At 39.0% G+C, this 18,352-nt stretch overlaps 1 protein-coding gene across 3 annotated transcripts in view; it reads left to right on the top strand.

The window, feature by feature from the left end:
* Positions 1 to 361: 361 nt before the first annotated feature.
* The window catches only part of atp9b (ATPase phospholipid transporting 9B), a 43,152-nt gene continuing 25,161 nt past the window's right edge, over positions 362 to 18,352 (top strand). For 2 of the 3 annotated variants that reach the window (XM_084378870.1, XM_084378869.1), the window contains exons 1-9: positions 362 to 456; positions 5,878 to 6,051; positions 8,537 to 8,687; positions 9,662 to 9,775; positions 10,488 to 10,596; positions 11,276 to 11,334; positions 12,699 to 12,750; positions 14,264 to 14,358; positions 16,226 to 16,306. In XM_084378870.1, the coding sequence (XP_084234996.1) occupies positions 377 to 456; positions 5,878 to 6,051; positions 8,537 to 8,687; positions 9,662 to 9,775; positions 10,488 to 10,596; positions 11,276 to 11,334; positions 12,699 to 12,750; positions 14,264 to 14,358; positions 16,226 to 16,306 (915 nt within the window). In that variant the 5' untranslated portion in view covers positions 362 to 376. Of the gene's footprint in view, positions 457 to 904; positions 977 to 5,877; positions 6,052 to 8,536; positions 8,688 to 9,661; positions 9,776 to 10,487; positions 10,597 to 11,275; positions 11,335 to 12,698; positions 12,751 to 14,263; positions 14,359 to 16,225; positions 16,307 to 18,352 lie in introns of all 3 variants that reach the window. The other variant, XM_084378871.1, reaches the window with a different exon arrangement.

The following is an 18,352-nucleotide window of genomic DNA, read 5'->3' as shown; positions in this document are numbered from 1 at the left end:
CTCAGAGCCTCCTTTTCTCATAAACTCTACATTTTACTTGACCACACTGAGGACATGAACGGATCACCTATGCTGCCTTCGCGACTCCTGGAAAGCACAAACTCCCTTTTGTGACTCCCAACCATGCGAAACTTTTGGTAAGAAGAAGACACTTTTTTTTTTTTAATCTTGCGTTTACAAATCCGTCACCCAATAGAGTGTGTAAAGAAAGTGGATGATGCTCCCTCTATGCGCTCTAACCTCAAACCTCGCATCAGAATTATTCTTCGTTGGTCAGGAGTGTTATAGCTACGACATTTTTGCGCCGCAAGTGAATGCAGCATAAATCCCAACCGTTTTTTCAACGTGACGTCAGGATGTGTACTGCCCAGCCAAGATGGCTGACAGCATCCCGTTAAATCCGGTGCGGAAGAACTCGAGGAGGACCCCGTATTACAACTCAGCCAGACTTCCAAGGTACGGAGGGGCTGCCTGGGCTGCTTCTTCGCTCGCATACTGAAGAAACAACCCTTTATCTAAAAATGTTGACATTTCGCTGCCCCGCTTGCTCCCGGGGTCCGTGTATGTGTATGTGTGGGTCGTGGCTATTAGCTTGTGTTGCTAGCACTGCTGTTGACAGCTCCTTCGCAGTTTCTCCTCATGACAGCTGCCCGGTTTGCTTTTTATCATCCATGGAGCTAAAAATCCGTCTAATGTTTAATCTGGCTTTATCAGTCCCACACAACAACCTCTATAACCTCGTAGTGAGCGTTAGTGACAGATATATGTTGAGCACCAGACAGCTCAGTCCCCCTGGCATTTAAGTTAAAGTCACATGATCGCTTATCTGTCTTAAGTTCGTCACATGTTGTGAATGTGATGTTGTGTCCTGTAGTCATCATTCACGAGCTTGTTCATTTTTCAGACTGGACGAGGATGAGCTAATAAAGCCCTCAGGGTCAGGATTGGACAGGAAGTGAAGTAGTCGCATGAGCAGGTACTTTTAGACTAAGTTGTAGGTTGTTTTTTGACTGTTTACATTGTGTAAATGACTATTTGTAATTAATAGCCAACCACACATGTATTTACCACAATTGGCTCTGCATTTCAGTAGCTTTTCTTGGATTGTGATGTTTAATTACATCACTTTTTAACACAGAGTGCAAGGAAAGTGCCTCTGTAATTGTGTGTCTCTCTCTCTTGCTCTCTGTAATAATATACATGTGACAGTTAATCGGGCCATGTGGTGAACTGACTGACTGACTTCACTATTGCGGTCAGACTGCTGGGTCAGCTACAGAGCAGCAATGATCCTGATGCTTTAAAGCTTTTCCACTGACACAGGAAGCAGTTGTTGGCAGAGATGCCTGTTCTGCACCAGAGAGCGAGCAAACCTTTTTCCAAACCAGCCCACGTTAGCACTAGGTTGAGAGTTGAATTATTATGCAATCAGATGTGGGAGTTGCATAGCAAGAAACAATGTGGCTATTAATGTACCTTGTTGGCAAGTCCTAACAGTGTGTAAACAAAAGACACAAACAACGATAAAGAGTTACGGCTGCTGGTGATTCATACGTTGCCTGATTCATATAGTGAAGCCAAAGCCTCAGCTGTATGAAGAAAGTTTCCTTGCTGAGAAGACTCTCCTCTCATATGTAGGTATATATCTTTTCTTTGCAGACTTTCCAGTTCATTTTTTACCCTTCTTGCTCTTATTTTTCCTCTCCTGTTTGCTGCTCACTGTATTTCTGATTGCCAGGGAACAATTTTTCGATTTTCATGACGACAGCATTAACTAATTTTCAACATCATGAAGTTGTTAGTTAGAGTAGTAGAAATAGGTGAAAGGACCCAATTTCACCAGCTAAGATCCATTATTTTTGTTGTTGATATGCTTGGAGTGAACCAATATTTCGCATGTGAGCTAGAGCTGCAATGATAAATCGATTGGTTGTCTATTAAATTGATAATTGAGTATTCAAGTGATTTTTTGATTCCAGCCTCTAAAATGTGAATATTTTCTGGTTTCTTTATTCCACTATGAGAATAAATTGTATATCTTTTGGTTGTGGACAAAAAAGTTTGACGACTTTTTATACACCAAACAACTAATTGGTTTATTTAGAAAATCAGCGACAGATTGTATGGCACCTTTTCTGTAATCTGCATCTTATTGGTGACCTCCACAGCAATGAAGACTGTTGGCTGTCACATGGTTTGAACTCTGCTGCTCTATTAGATCACTCTGTAAAATAAGACCAGCACAATATTTAGCTTCATAACCGTCTTTATACCCCTGTTTTCACTCATAACATCTCAGGGAATTTGTTTGATTTAGCTGAATTTATGACAGTACGTTGCTAGCACTGAGTGTAATGTCCTCTCTTTCCGAGCAATCTCACACCCTTCCTATTTATATTCCATCATAACAGCTATATTTATATGGGCAGATGCAGTTGTAAAACTGATAGGATTAGAAAGGAAGGTTTTACAGTCCGTTTCCTAAATCAGATGGAGGATTTAATGTTCCAGATTTAGAATAAAGTCATCTGACCCGTAGTCGGATGAAAAAAATGTAGGTTTATTCTCTGTTTAAAAAAATAATAATAATAATTTTGTCTGCTTTCATTCAGCAGCACTGTCGGAAATAATAATTTGACAATAAGTTTGTTGGCAATTCTACTGAAACTTGTGGAAATCCTACTTGGTTAAAACAACTTTTGAGAATCTCAAATAAACTCTTGAACTTGGTAAAAACCAAACTTCAGTTTTAGTTGGAGAGGATGCTGCAATTCAATGAAGTTATTACAGTTAATAATAATAATCTGTGGTCAGTCCAACATACAGTGAAGTATTGTGCCATTTTGTTTGACTTCATCTTTCATTTCACTGTTTGAATTGGTGACAAAACTGGGATGTGTGCAGAGACTCAGACGTCTGGAACCAAAATTACAAGATAAAGTGTATAAATATAGTAGTCTTACAGCAGGGAACTGTGTTGTATGTTTCCTGCTCTACCACATGGTGCAATGAGATACTGAAATGTGTTTTAAGAAACGTAGAACTGGGACTTCACAAACCATCCAGTACTTGAATAATAGTGTTGCAGTGTCTTGCTTTGGGTGTGAGACAGTCCACTCAGGCTAACATGGTGCAAGGACAGATAAAAAGTTGTTTGAGGACTTAAAACCCTCCTAATTACTCGGGTGTCATTATCTATCTGGGTCTTGTTGCAGGATCTCTCAGCTGAAGCAGAAAGTCAGGCTGCACCAGCTTCTGTATGTTTAATCGTTGGCATGATGAGCAGCCCTGTGGGGCCGTATCAGTGAGAACTAGTGTGGATGGTTGATCTTAAGCTCATAATCCCGCTGATGCAAGTTTTATGCATGTTTACATATCCATGTTTTTGTAGGTACAAGACACTCATTCGTGTTCAGCTGAGTGACCTTTCAGGCTGCTCATATTCCACAATTTCCACATTTAAAATTTTCGTTGGTCAGACTACCCAAATAGATCTGCATCCACCCAGAAATACTCTTCTGTATTTAATATGTCTTTGTTTTAGAAAAAGGAAGTAAAGTTTGTTAGTGCAGACTGATTGAAACCTTTTCAGAATGATGCACTTACATACAGCTGAATTAAATGAAAATCAAACTTTTGCTTGTTAATGCAGTGATGTGTTATAGTCAGCCTTCAAGTGTTGGATGTTAAAGCTCCCTGTTACAAATAACCCAAAATAATATTTAGATTCATGTCAGTATAAAACTACCGACTTCTGTACACTGTTATTCATATCATTATACCTAATTGGTTGTGTTGTGATTCAGCTCTTACACAAGTCTTTGTACTTCTAAAAGCGGTGTGTTATTTTTATCATCAGTCAGTCACTCTTCAAATTCTCACACTGTGTGCAGAAAAACATGAAAACAGTCATCAGCAAATATGCAGCCAGTCTCAACACCTGCAGTTACCACGTTCTCACACTCACACTCACAGCAGAGAGTCCGGAGAGTCATCTGCCTGAGCAAGAAAAGTGATGTAATTAGAAAATCTCTAGCCTACTGAATGATTTTCAGTTTTTATGGTGAAGTGCGTATTTAATTTAGCAAGTGGAAATGGAAGTGGTCAGGCATTGTAGACACTCGATTTGACACACTCTGTAGAACGTACTACAACATGGCACCAGTGATTTGGTTGGGAAGGTTTTCTGATGTTGAATGTTGATGTTGTTCGTGTTGCACTGTGCTAGATCAATTATGGCAGTGAAGAAGGCCGCTCCCTTTACATGCTGTTAACACCAGATTTAGGTTTGCACCATAATTAATTGACAGTAACAGTCGATGGATTCTCACTTGTTTTTAACTAAAAGACCTGTCTCACCGACCGTCGTAAAGTTTCTGCATCCTGACATTTAGCACATAGTTTCAGATGGTCAGACAGAATACTGAAAGAGTCACAGCAGGGGCTTTAACTTGTTAAATTTCTCGAGAAAAAGCAGTATATTACTTTTAATGTATTTTATAAGCTTAGAGTAAACAGTGAAGAAATATATTTGATGTTTTGGACTCCCCTGGGTGTTTGGAAGTATGATTGTGCATGCAGAAATCTTAAATATATGAAGCAGGTATATAATAGCATCTACTCTATCGAGGTTATCAGTCAAATTGAATTGTGATAGACTTTTACTTATTACATATCCTGAAATATCAAAATACATCAAGAGATTTTCTTTCAAGATGTTATATTTTCTGTGTTGTGCCCCATTCTAGAGGTGTGGGAGCGCAACATAAGGACAAGAGATGTGAAGCCTGACTTCAGGGTGGACTGAAGCCAAAATAGCAAACAAAGCCTGAACTATATCCCCAATTAAGACTACTTCAACCATAAACAGAAGAAGAAGTAAACAAAAAGACATCCACTAAACCTAACTCCCTGAGCTGAACAAAAAAAGAAAGAAAAAAAACCCTGGTGCTTGAGGAAAATGGAAGCTCTCTCCTACGCTTTGTGCTAGCATAAATGTAACGTGAACACTATTTACAATCTGTACAAGGTCTGTTCGCGTTAATAGGACGAACTAACACAAGAAAATATGACCATAATCAAAAGCTCTCAGCTCAATAAACACTTCTAATACACGTCTAAAACCAATCTGACAGTGATCATGAAGGAAGGTCGGAGGACACGTAACATCAGGTTTACGTTAATCTTTCCTTTTCATTCTGAAGTTGTTGTGCTTCGATGTCTGAAACCAGTGTGTTCTGACGTGACTCGATAGTTTGCTCATCTCTGTTTGTAATTTACATCTTCACTTTAATTGTTGTTATACTTTTGTAGTGAAATGTAAAATTCTTTCTGTGTGTTGTCAGTGTGCAACTAACTTTTGTTTATGGTGACTTAGCCAGTATTGTGAGCCCATGCAGGCTGTCCCTGTTAGGCTACAGACGTTGTTGATTCTTTAGAGGAGCCTCATGAATAAGACATTATGTGCCTCTTAAGAGAGTTTCCAGTGTTCCTTTATAATGTGAACAGGAGACGTACTCTTCGGTGCTTAGTGATAGAGGAACTGAGCCAACTGTTCAAACTAGCTTTAGTGTTGGCTTTTCTTCAGTCTTTCACCAGATTTTGCACATCTGGTGCTTTGAAGAGCTACAAAATGTCCATAGTTGGCCACAAAGCCTGTATGTCGATCATGTATAATTCAGCACCCATGTTGATGAAAAGAGGAGTCATTTTTCAGCATCTTCTCAGTGTAACTATGTGTTCATTACATTTAAAATTGGAAAATCCTCATGAGTGAATATTGTTCACACACATTCAAAATTGTTGGTCCTGCTGAAGATAGTGTGTTGAATTTCCCTCTTCAGTTTCTTTATATCTGACTGTACTCTGACCTTACAGATACTCTCTAGAAGATGAGCCCTCTAACCTGGATGAGATGCCTCTGATGATGTCGGAGGAAGGCTTTGAGAATGATGAGAGCGACTACCAGACGCTGCCCCGGGCCAGAGTCAATCATAGACAGAGAGGCCTCGGCTGGTTCCTCCTGGGAGGATGGAAAGTCCTGTGTGGCAGGTAATACAATACTATTACATTATTGTTGTTTTTGCAGCATAATAATGTGGTGATCTGTGCATGATGACTCAGAGAAATCACATTCTGGTTTCATGTTGCTGGACCTTTCCCTTGTTTCAGTTCAGTCCTGCTTCTGCTTGGGAGAAAAGTTACTGAGTGCGAGTTACTGGTTGTTTTGAATATAAACTTAGACAAAATGTTCATATAAGGATTTCTATCTTTTGTATTTTTTGCAGAGATGATATTTTATCACAGTACGGTATAAAACTCCACTTGTACATTATTCTGCCTCTTTGTAAGGGAGCATATCTTAAGAAAGAAAAATTATTTTAAAAAAGTATGTTTGACTTCAAATAGCAATACATGATTTTATGCCTACATGTGTTTTAAGGGGACTAACCTGCCAGTTGTTGTTAAGTTCATTCACTTTCTCGGATGGGCTCAGGGTTAGGGTTATTCTAACTTTGTTCCACTATCTTGAAAAATATTAATGTTCTCTACCATGTTGATACCAAGGGGGAAAGAATTGAGCACACAAAATTTTAGATTAAAAATAAAAGATAATTATACAAAGGTTGTGTACTGCGTGTTAAGCTCAACAGCATGGAAGTTAATTTACTTCTGGAGGGGGAGGTGTATTGTGCTCAGTATAGAGGTGTAAGTGTCAACTCGCTGTTAAAAAGGGAGCAAAAAAACACAGCTAGTACTAATTTATCAATACTGCGAAATATAAAACATTTCAAATATTCAGAATCGTTATATATCGATTTTTTTTTTTTTTGAGAAAACTATTTTCTTCCTGTTATGACGGTACTTGTGTAATGACCTATCTATAAAAAAGATAGGGTTAAGTATAACTAAAATAAATGTTCATCATAGTCCCAGAACGGTTGCGAGGTCTGGTATTACTCCTCTGCTGCAGTGCAAAGTCGTGTCATTTTCTGTTGGTGGATTAGTTAGCTATTGGACCTTTAACTACTCTGAAAGTTGCCAGTGTTTTGTCATTCTGTAAATGTATGTGTAGTGTATAATGTCAGTAAGTATGCCCGCGATGATCAGTTTGGATTTCAAACGCACCGGTAGTTGTGCATGAAGTGCAAAGAGAGGATAAGGGCATGTTTTTGGTCGAGTTCCTCGATGCGCACCATCAGTCCAAAAAGATTTTCAGGTCAAACAGAACGATGAGGCGGTTTATCCAGCTAATGATTAATTTGACTATTGAATTTTGCCCTCTAAAGATGCTCCTGTCTGGCTAGGAGAAGAGTGTTTGTTTATGCCAGAACAATAAAGTGTCACATTTCTAAACAAATGTTTGTGCAGCACTTCGGTGCCCAAAAAGAAACATTCTCTGAATTTCATAGAATATTCTGTTTTCGGTGTCGTTTTGTTGTTAGCGGTGCGTCCCCAGTTGAAGCTGCATATTGATCCCCCCTCCCCATCCCCCCACTAATGAACAAATCGGATTTTTCACAGCTGACCAGTTTGATGCTTTCCAGTAATTTTATGTGTGCTTAGTGTGGGATTATAAAACACAAATAATTCACTCTGAATAAGCCCTGACTGTTCAAATGGCATATTATTTGAATAGCATTCATTTGCTCAAATAATCGCTCTTATGAAACTGGACTCGGAGTGCACAGAGACAGAGAACGCTGAGGCCAATACAAACAAGACTTTCTACCAAAGTTGATTTATTTAGTTTCATGTTTTGCCAACTTGCTTAAAAAGTGGAAAAGCCAAGTCGATCAGCATGACGGTATACACTGACACTCTCTCCTCGTTCCCCCCAGGTGCCAGTTTAGGTCATGCTCACAGTGAGATGCTCTCATTGTAATTTACCCCCACACTACACCTCTGTTTGCATTTGATATCAGATATGCCAGATAAGCCCCAATGTAGTCATTAGCAGGTTGATAGAAAGTCAAATACTTTTTAAAAAGTAAATCTATCAATCTAAAATCCATCTCCTCTCTCTAATCTCTTCTAAGAACTTTGATAATATCACAATAATAACATAAGCACATAGGTCTTTGCATGTCAGAAAGTCAACATGAGGTAAAATCGACAAAGAAACAAGGGCAAATCCGTATCATATTCTGCCATACGGTATGTTTGTCTGCTCATTTGGCTGTGAAAGTGTCACCACAGCATTAGCAGGGGAATTCCCTCCTGCAGATACTAACCTTTTCAGAACATTTAAAGCACTAGAATCAAAGGGCTTCTTTATAAAAATGTGTCAGAAGAAACCTTGGAAGATCCAATTAAGACTGACAAGAGCAGGGATATAAATAACATAGTACTGTGGGGAAAAAGCAGCAAATCCTCACATTAAAGAAGCTGGACCCAGCAAATGTTGGACATTTTTTTTGCATGAAAAATAAAGCCAATAATGGATTTTCAAAATAGAATAGAATAATACAAATATTTATTATTAGTCATTTCATCTCTAGTTTACACTGGATCATGTCGATGTCTCTTCCCTCAGCTGCTGTGACTGCCTGGCCCATATTTGTCGGAGGAAGAAGGAGCTGAAGGCCAGGACAGTGTGGCTCGGCTGCCCAGAGAAATGTGAAGAGAAGTACCCCAAAAATGCCATCAAAAACCAGAAGTACAACATCTTCACCTTTGTGCCTGGGGTGAGTTAAAGAACAATAAAGACCTACAGCCTCTCCTCGTGTAAAGTAATAAACCTTTCATGCTCTGATCTTTGCACCAAACTGGAACAAGAAGTTGCGGGTTTTTTGAGTTGAGTCATTAACTTTTGTAGATTAACAGTACCTAAAGCACAGTCGCATGCACTGGATCTAATTGTTAACTGTTCTGTCATTAAGTTAAGGGTTTACACTGTAGGGGACATTAAGATCCATCAGACTTACTTATTAAAAACCAAATGGCTCCATGATTAAGAGGGCTGCCTTCGCGCCCCGGCCATAAAATGTCAACTGTCTATTAGAGACGTAGATATTCTCATCGATGTTGAACAAAACGGCTCGGTTTCTCTTCCTCCACTTTGAATTATTAAATACACACAAATTGAGTTTAGCAGTGTGCATTTTTCCCTAAAGGTCAGGGGGTTCATTAACTGTAGAGCATCGTCCATTGATCCCATTGTCTCTGATAAGCTGTGACTGGATGCTAGACTCTCATTATTGCAAACATTATTCAAAATTTGACCTTAGATGAATAGAATACTAAGGGATCCCCGTTGATGGATGGCCCATTAGCAAAGAGCCCTCAGTAAGTCACAGGTGGCACTTTGGTATGTGTGATTTAAGAAAGTTGGCCCGTTTTCCATCTTCATTCATTATTATCGTTATCAGTCCCGTTCGTCGTATTTATTCTGCACCAATCGAAACTTTGCCAAGTCACCGTGCCACGTGAAATCTCTACCCTGCATGCCATTTGAAACAGAAGTGTCAGAGTTTCCATTAGGTTAATGTAAAGTTAACAGCATTAACGTGTATCTTATTCCACCTTGGAACATTTACAGTAACCCATCCCCTGCCGCATCCTCTTTGTCTTCTTTGGCAGCTGTCGTTGTCTTTGACTCACCTTGCTGACGTGTTGTTCACTCACCTCTCTGAATCCTCGTCTTCTGCTCCCCTCTCAGGTTCTCTACCAGCAGTTCAAGTTCTTCCTCAATCTCTACTTCCTGGTGGTGGCCTGTTCCCAGTTTGTGCCATCGCTCAAAATCGGTTATTTGTACACGTACTGGGCACCTCTGGTAATGCACTTCAGTTTTTACGCTGTAACTGGTTTTATTTTATTTTATTTTCATCAATATTACTTTTGTTTTCTGATATGAGACTATATATCCTCTTAGTTTTTGGATATCGTTATATTGTGATATGGTTAAGTGATGGTAAGAGTTGTCTTTTCCTGGTTTCAAAGGCTGCATTACAGTGAAGTGATTTAATTTTCTGAACTTGACAGACTGTTGTATTTGTTTTAATACTTGCCTTTTACCTCCTAGTCATTAGAGACACTTGGTATTTGGTCAAAAATATTGTGATTGTGACATTTATACTTGAGGAGATTTAGAAAATATCGAGGTATATATCTTGTATCGCAATATAGCCTTATAGCGCTATTATCACCCAGCCCTATTTTCTAGATTATCGTGATTAATGAATATCGACATGTGACAAAAGCCCCAAAAGCCATCACCTTTGGCTCAGCTAAATTGTAATGTGCTTTTTTGGCTATTATGTGACACTTCATAGGCTAAATTAATTTAATTATTGTAAGAAAATAATCTGTAGTAAAGTCTATAGATCACCTACATATTAACACACTTACCTTGAGCCATCTTTTTTATCCTATGAAAACTGAAGGCCTTTTGTTGTACTAGTTGTAAGCCAATGGATTCAGGTATTAATGAAGCTTTGTTAATGATCAATGAGGTGATTGATCTTTTTTTCTCTTTTGTCACTCAGGGTTTTGTGTTAGCCGTCACAATGGTGCGAGAGGCTGTGGACGAAGTGCGACGGTACCAGCGGGACAAAGAGATGAACTCTCAACTCTACAGCAAGCTCACAGTGCGAGGTCAGTGAGAGGACTGAAGGAAATGTATCCGCGCTCCTCCTCATGCCTGTAACTGTTTGCTGACATTATGATAACGGATATTCCAGCGTACAGTCGAGCTCTCCCCGTGCAATTAAGAGACGGCACTCCACCTGATCTACACTTGTAACAGAAGTCATTCTTCTCGCTGTAATTGCATTGATTTTTTTCTCTCAGTTTCTCAAGACTGTATGATCTAAGATCTGTCCCTTTGTTGAATGTGTGGTAAAATCCCCCTGTGTGGTATCTGTGACCATGACTGAGGATGTCGCTTTCGCACTCTCTGTGTGCTAATGTGGCTCATGTACACAGTTATGCGTTCTTGAAAAAGAAGGGTCGTAGCGGAAATTGAGGCACTAATAATTGAGAATGACCCCATGTGCCATTGTTTTAGTCTATGCCTCGCACCAGAGATGAAAACAGAAGGGTATCACATTTTCATTCTGGAGGTAATCGATCTGTTAGAAGGTGAGAGAGAAGGAGAAGAGCAATAGCAATAAGTGGGCTGTGGTTTTAAGAGTCAGCGTCATTTTCAAGAGCCAGAAATCAATAAATGCATTTTATTTCATAGCTGTTTAAAAATTCACAGCATATCTTAAAAAGGAAGAGTTTAATGTGAGGATTGCTGTCTCTTCCTCATTCAACCTGTCTTTTTCCTTAGGTAAAGTTCAAGTGAAGAGTTCAGACATACAAGTTGGGGACCTGATCATCGTTGACAAGGTAACGTTTTAGTGTCTGCTGTAGATATATTTGCATGCAAGCATTTTAATTTGTTACAAATGTTAGTACTGCAAACACTTTTTTATGTGTGAATAGCTGTTTATTTTTCCCTCCAGTTTGAAGGTGCAATATGTAAGAATGTAGTTTGAAAAAGGAAAAAATTAGTGAAAAGTTTGAAAAATACAATTTTTGACTTTATGCCCAGGATATTATTGTGTTGCAAAGATATCTAATGAAGTTTGCATGCTAACCAACTAGCACCTGCCCGTAATGTCTCGTAATACCACTCGAGCCACTGAGAATCAGCTCAATACCGTTTTCCCTGTTGTCAAATGGCATCTGTCAGTCTCGGAGGCTGTTTTGGTCCTGGTTCGGCTGTGTTCTCTGAGAGGCTGCTGGGTCTAAGAGTCTCTTTGTGATCAAAAACTCCTGTGCTAACAGTCTAACCAACACCAACACTCACTCTGTGTTCTAAGCTTAACGGCTAACTGAGCTAACTAGCTAACGGCAGCTACAGTTAGTCGCAGGTCTGTTTGGAGTATGAATTTGACAGGTGGCCAATTACATATTGCACCTTTTTTAAATTGCATCACAATAATACAGTACAGAGTACAATTTATTAGGAAATTAAGAATATGTTACCTTGTTTCTGCTGTAGCTTAATCATAATCCATTTTCATTAAAAGACAGCGTGTTTTACTACATAAGAGTTAGGTTCTGCTTTTAACTTAAACACCTCTCTGCATTAATCGTATTAAAGTGTGCTGTGACTGCACTACACCTTTCTAATGTGAGGCACTCAGCACAAAACTGTTAATGGATGTAATACAGAGTCCATTCACAGAAGAATTACCTCTGCATTGTCTCACTAGCTTCTTAGGTTTGAGTTAGAATGTATTTAGCTTTTTCCTAAAGTTTTGCATTTCTTTGAATGTTTTCAGCATAATTTTGCTTGATATTTGTTTCAAATCAGTGACAAACCAAAATAAGAAAAAGGGGATTTTAGCCACTTTAAAATAGATAGAGTAACTTAATCGGATTTGAAAGTACAATGCACATTAAACAGAGATCTGCTTTACTGAGACTGTAACTGATACTGTAATTTTGATACTATAAAACTCCCACTCACCTGTTAAGCATGTAATCTTTGGTTTCAGCTCAGCCAACATGAAATCTAGCTGCTGCTAGAAGGTTGACACGTTAAATTTCCATTAGTGTGTGTTAGACAGACTTTAAAAAACTGTTTCTCTTTCACCCTCTGGTCAAGGTATTGACCTTGTTTAATTATTCAGGAAGATTCAAAGGGCTTTTGCTACAGTGCTCAATAACACACCGCCATTTGCACTTCTTGTTTCTTTTTCCAGAACCAAAGGATTCCTGCAGACATGATATTCCTGAGAACATCAGAGAAAAATGGTGAGCAGGCAAAGTGTTGGTAACTCTATCAATGTGAAGCAAAGACAAAACCTTGCTCAGCGAAAGTACTTGATTGACAAAGGTTTTAAAATGAGGAAAAATATCTCGATAACGCGAATAAATCTTTACAATGAAAGTGGAAAAAAAACAGACAACATACCATACAGTTGAACCTTGATTGGCCTGTGGGACTTCAGTGAACTGTGTCAAGATCAGTTGAGTGAGAAATGTGACTTTTACCCACACTTCCAGTCTTTTGACATCATCTGATCAAGGCAGGAAGTGATTCACATGATTTATGTCACATTCTTCTAGTGACTGATGATGCAAATTCCAATTAATCAATATGCTGCGTCAGATCCTGGCTGTTGTCTGAGGGGCATCGGGAGGAAATGTTCTGAGGACATCATTTCCATCAATCTTTGATGTGTCAATAATCTTGGCAGGGAGTTGTTGATGTCTTTATGCCTCCGACACGCACGCACACACATACATAAACACATCTTTATCTGTCACACATACGGTCTCATATACTTTGTTTTTCACACGCACACATCTCACTGATGTCATGTGAGGAGCTGAAGTGCCATCGCAGCAGAAGGAAACCATGAATCATCCTCCTTGTGTTAATGTTTTCCATCATAGTTAACCCTCCAGGGATGGTTTATAGCTGCCCTTTACCCTCTCTGTCAAATAGCTGCTCTCATCCGTCAGTTTCATATGTAATATTACCTCAGATCAATACAGGTCACGACTGCTCAACGTTTATCGGACCTCGCAGTGTCCACAACAGCCACGGATGGTCTGGATTGTGCTGCAGGCTATAATGTACTGTGCTGCTGGGGATGTACTTTGACATTATGCCAGTTTATTACAGTAACGTCATTTACACTGCCAAATACATTTTAAAGTTTTTAACATAAAATATCTCACTGACATGGGTGACATTTAAGCATCATCATTACTATGATGTATGTAACACAAACTTCAGCTAAATTAATGAAAACAGTTACAGTTAAGCATTTGTTGTATAAAACCTCAGAACTTCCTTCAGGTCCTCCCAGGGTTTCCAAAATGCAGATATTCTTTGCTGGATTTCATTGAAATAAGTATACAATTATACAAAATCATGCATTTTTAGTTTTAACTTTTAACATTATCTTATAATTTTACTTGTGGCAAAAATTACATTGGCTCACTTTAAAAATTCTAGTTTATAAGTATGATATAGTTTAGGTCAAACATCGAAACAAGTAGATAAACAGTGTAGCGGAATGAACATATTGTTTTGTTTTACAATGCAGGAAAGCGGTTTTATCTGGGTACTATCTTAGAGGAAATTTACAGAAAGATATGTGGGTACCCTCGGATACACCTGAGGACAGATTTTTTGAAATGTGTACTATCTGTGTATTTCGAAAAGAAACGTATTGAAAGGTAGCACAGCTCCAGACACGCTGATCACCATGTAACAGAGACAACAGTCTTGATGACATTTCTGTCCTTTTTTCAGGTGCGTGTTTCATCAGAACAGATCAGCTGGACGGAGAAACAGACTGGAAACTGAAGGTTGCTGTCGGCTGCACGCAGCGACTACCAGCAGTGGGGGTATGGATACATTACGATGTCGTGAATCTCTGGTAACAGACAGACCGGCTGTGAATGAGTACTCTGTTATCACTAAAAGCATTGCTCATCAAATGAAGTCGTCTGGCTGTGATGGAAACCTAATCACTGATGACGGACAGCAGGAACAATCTGGAGCTGACAGCAGCTTCCTTTAACTGGAGGCGATACTCAACACTTAAGATTTAAGTTGAGTTGATGTTTTTTTTTGTTGCCACTTAATGTGATCAGAGAATTAAAGTTTCAGCAAGTCATTTGATGATTGAGCTGTGGCATCCATATTGAGTTTCAAGGGAAGACAGCAAGAGTTGTCTTCACTTTAGCTGCTATTCAACCTTGCTACATGGTTGTCCCTTAATTTGGGACGATCTCTTCAGAGAACATTTCCCAAACTAACCTTTTGTCAGGAGTCAAGACGGATGAGTTTGATGCCGTGTGTGATCATTCTAATGGTAACAAGTGAGCACACCTCATGGGAAACATGGCACCACAGATTATTAGTCACAATCTGATGTTCGTGAATACCTAACCCATGGATATTAATTAATGTTTAACACACAGTAGTACAAAAACTTCCAGAAAGCAGACTTGAGTGTCGGCTCTCCATCACTAAATACGTCCAGTTTGTTTGTACATAGATTATATGTTCAGCTGCCACATGTATGTCTGTGAATGCATCAGGATTCCCACTGAGTCTCTGAGTCTTCTTCTGTGAAGTGCCGGAGCAACACTACTCTCCATTGGGGGTTCAGTAAAATAATCTTCCCTGCTCCTCTTTAACCGCTCTGCCCATGTTCTCACCAGGAGAACACTATCTGAGCATGACTGAGGGTTGCCTAGCCGCTGCAGAGGCTGCCTGCCTGAATAATTGAATATTTACAATCAATTTTGTTTCACTCGAGGGCAAAAAGAGGCTGGTGTTAGGTGCTTGACAGGCCTAAGGCTAGAGTCTTACTTTTTGGAGACTTATGGTTCATTGTTTACTATCGTGTCTTCCTTGAGGTTCTGTTTTGTTTATGTCATATCGTTCTGTTACATCCAATGATACAGAAGATTTATTTTCAAAGGGTTCGGGTCAATTTAGCCCCAGAATTAACAAAAAAAAATGAATGAGACTAGAAAAAAAGGGTTGAAATACATTGTAGTTTACATTTATATCTTTTGACACATGAAAATGACACCATGAAATGTGGTTGAATGTAATTAAGTGCTCAAATACATTCATATCACTATATGAATTTAGTTGAAACTCATCTAAAGTAGAGATATAACAATTAGTAAATAGAAAATTTTGACTACTTTCAGAAGTATTTTTATAGTGAATTTAAATTTTTTTTGTAATTTTTCAAGCTAAAATCTCTTAAATGAAATAATTTTCTGCTTTTTTTTGGCATTTATGATAGAAATTGAAGAGTCATTGGATTTTGGACTGTTGGTTGGACAAAAGAAGCATTTTTAAGGCATAACTTGGGCCATGTGATAAGTGTTTTTCACAATTTTTGACATTTTAATGATTAGATATTTCATTAATTATTTGTGAAAATAGTCAGCAGATTAATCAATAATGAAAATATTTGTTAGTTGTAGCCCAAAAGTCAGTTTAAATGAGTGCAAGATTAAAACAAGCATAAAAGTGTTGCTTGCGGACATAAAGGATAGAAAAAGTTGCAAAGGTTACACTCAGCAGCCAGTGAAAAAAAAAAATCCTGCATTTAAAACAAACAATTGATGATAATTAACAATAATAAATAAATAATTAACAAATAATTATGTAAAAAGAGACTGAATTCTATATTAATTTATAAATTCTGAATCCTTCATCGCCTCTGTTTCTGTCTCCTTGTCTCAGGACCTCTTCTCCATCACCGCCTATGTCTACGCCCAGAAGCCTCAGCTGGACATCCACAGCTTCGAGGGGAACTTCACCAGGGTACAGTAGCTCGTTGACATATTTATAAGCTGTAGACTAAATCTTAAACACATGCAGATCTTACTATAGAGAGTGGATTGACACAGAAGATGTGTATCACTACAGTGTGTTGACAAGCGGCAACAATGACAGCTTGTGTGTCCATCCGGGCCCGTTGTTATCTCCAGCAGGAGTACCTCTTACATCACAGGCAGGTTCTCGCTGCTCCAGCTTCATCCATCCCGTCCTGCTTGTTGCTCAGTGATTTTTTTTTTCTTTTTTCTTTTTTTTTTTTTTATTAATAGCAGATTAGCGCAGCCCCCACAGAGAGGAGAGCTCCGGTACAAAGGAAGGCTTTGTGGCCCGTCTTCACTCTTGGCCACACACCAGGCTTAGTGAGCGAGCACTTCCTCCGCTCATTCATCCTCCGCGGCCTTCCTTTGCATAGCGTGTGCTTTTAGTCCGAGCAGGATGGGAAAAAAATGGGTTCCCACAGATCCGCAGCAAATGAACTTACCTATTTATGAGGGTTTCTTTTTTCCTTTTTTTTCTCCTTGAGACGGATATGGTGGCTTTGTTTCTGTGCCAATGTCAGAGCGGTCAAGCATTCTGCAACCTGCCATTTATTTTTCATGCACCTCTTCCCATGTTTGAGTGGATTGACAGGATGTGGGTGCTTAGGTATCATAATTATCATATCAGACAGGCTATTTGAGCCGAAACTGGAGCCTTGACTCTGCACTCCTGACTCGAGCCATTTTCAGCTTTCGTCTTTATTTAAGAGAGAAGGGTGAAACAGGAGGGAGGGTGAAACAAGAGGCTCCCCGGGGGCTTATTTATCACTGAAATCTCATCTACGTGCACTCTCTATACTGTTTTTAAAGGAGCCTCTATCGCCATGCCAAATCTAGTGGAGGTATTGATAAAGGGACTACTGTATTGCTACAGTCTGCACAACTGTGTCAGGTGCTTGTGGAAATTAATGGCCCAGCAGAGCCCGGCCGTTCTGGTCAGGCTTTATACACTCAACTGAGCTCATGTTCCTCAGTTCTGTTCAGCTGAAATCTTTATTTTCAGATACATCAGTGTTGCTGTAGCAAAGCTTTTTGTCCGAAACGGTGAATAAAATGGTGAAAGAAATCCTGTCACTGTGCGATTTAACTGTTTTGGGTTACATTTACAAAACCACAACTGCAGTTTATACGTATAAACAGCTGAAAATTAGGGGTGGTCAATCTGATAACTTAAGATCGTGATTGATCTCGAAGGTGTCCACAGTCTGCTTTTCAGATGAATCACAGAGATTGGGGTATTTAATGTCCTCTTACTTCTGTTTTCAAACTTCACATAACCTCATTGACTAGCAGGTCTGCGCTACGTGTCAAAGTGATGAAGCCAACGAGATTACTTTACTTATTGGACTAATTACTTCACAATGTTTTTCCTTGGGAGACATATTGTAAACAATTCAGTGTGAGATATAGCTGGAGGCTCAATGGATCTGGAGCTTAATGGTGCAAATACAGGGATTATTCCAGAAATTGATATAAAATTAAGAATGAATATTGCAATTTAGATCGTGGATGATGATAGATTAATTAAATTGATCGTGACTGCAAATGGGACCCAAGGTATTGGCATAGCCAAAGCACAGAGCAACTTTATGGTAGTAAACATTTCACCATCCTCGTTTTATAGTAATTAATGTGTGAGCCCTCAGAATTAAATTCAATCTAAAAACAGAGGCTGAAATCTGTTTCAGCTTCGGTTTTCTTAGAATTTTTGAGTCAAAAGTCTTTTCTCTCTAAAATTTAGGCTTTTATGGTCTTGATTTAGTTTTTCCTATCTGCTCCAGGATCACACGGAACAATGCTAATTAAAAGTTGGTTAATTACACAAAATAAATTCACATCGTTAAGGTGAGTCTTTCTCCTCCGCAGCTCAGTAGCTAATGTGAGAAACTTCTCTGCCCCACAGGGTTTCAGAGAAAAGACATTTAAGTGTTCAAATCTGGAAGAACACTGTCACTTCAAAACCAAAATGCTTACATACTGACGAGCACTGATA

The sequence above is a fragment of the Pagrus pagrus genome, assembly GCF_965226575.1.
Source record: "Pagrus pagrus genome assembly, chromosome: 17".
Lineage (NCBI taxonomy): Eukaryota > Metazoa > Chordata > Actinopteri > Spariformes > Sparidae > Pagrus > Pagrus pagrus.
This window is presented reverse-complemented; position numbering and strand designations above follow the sequence as displayed.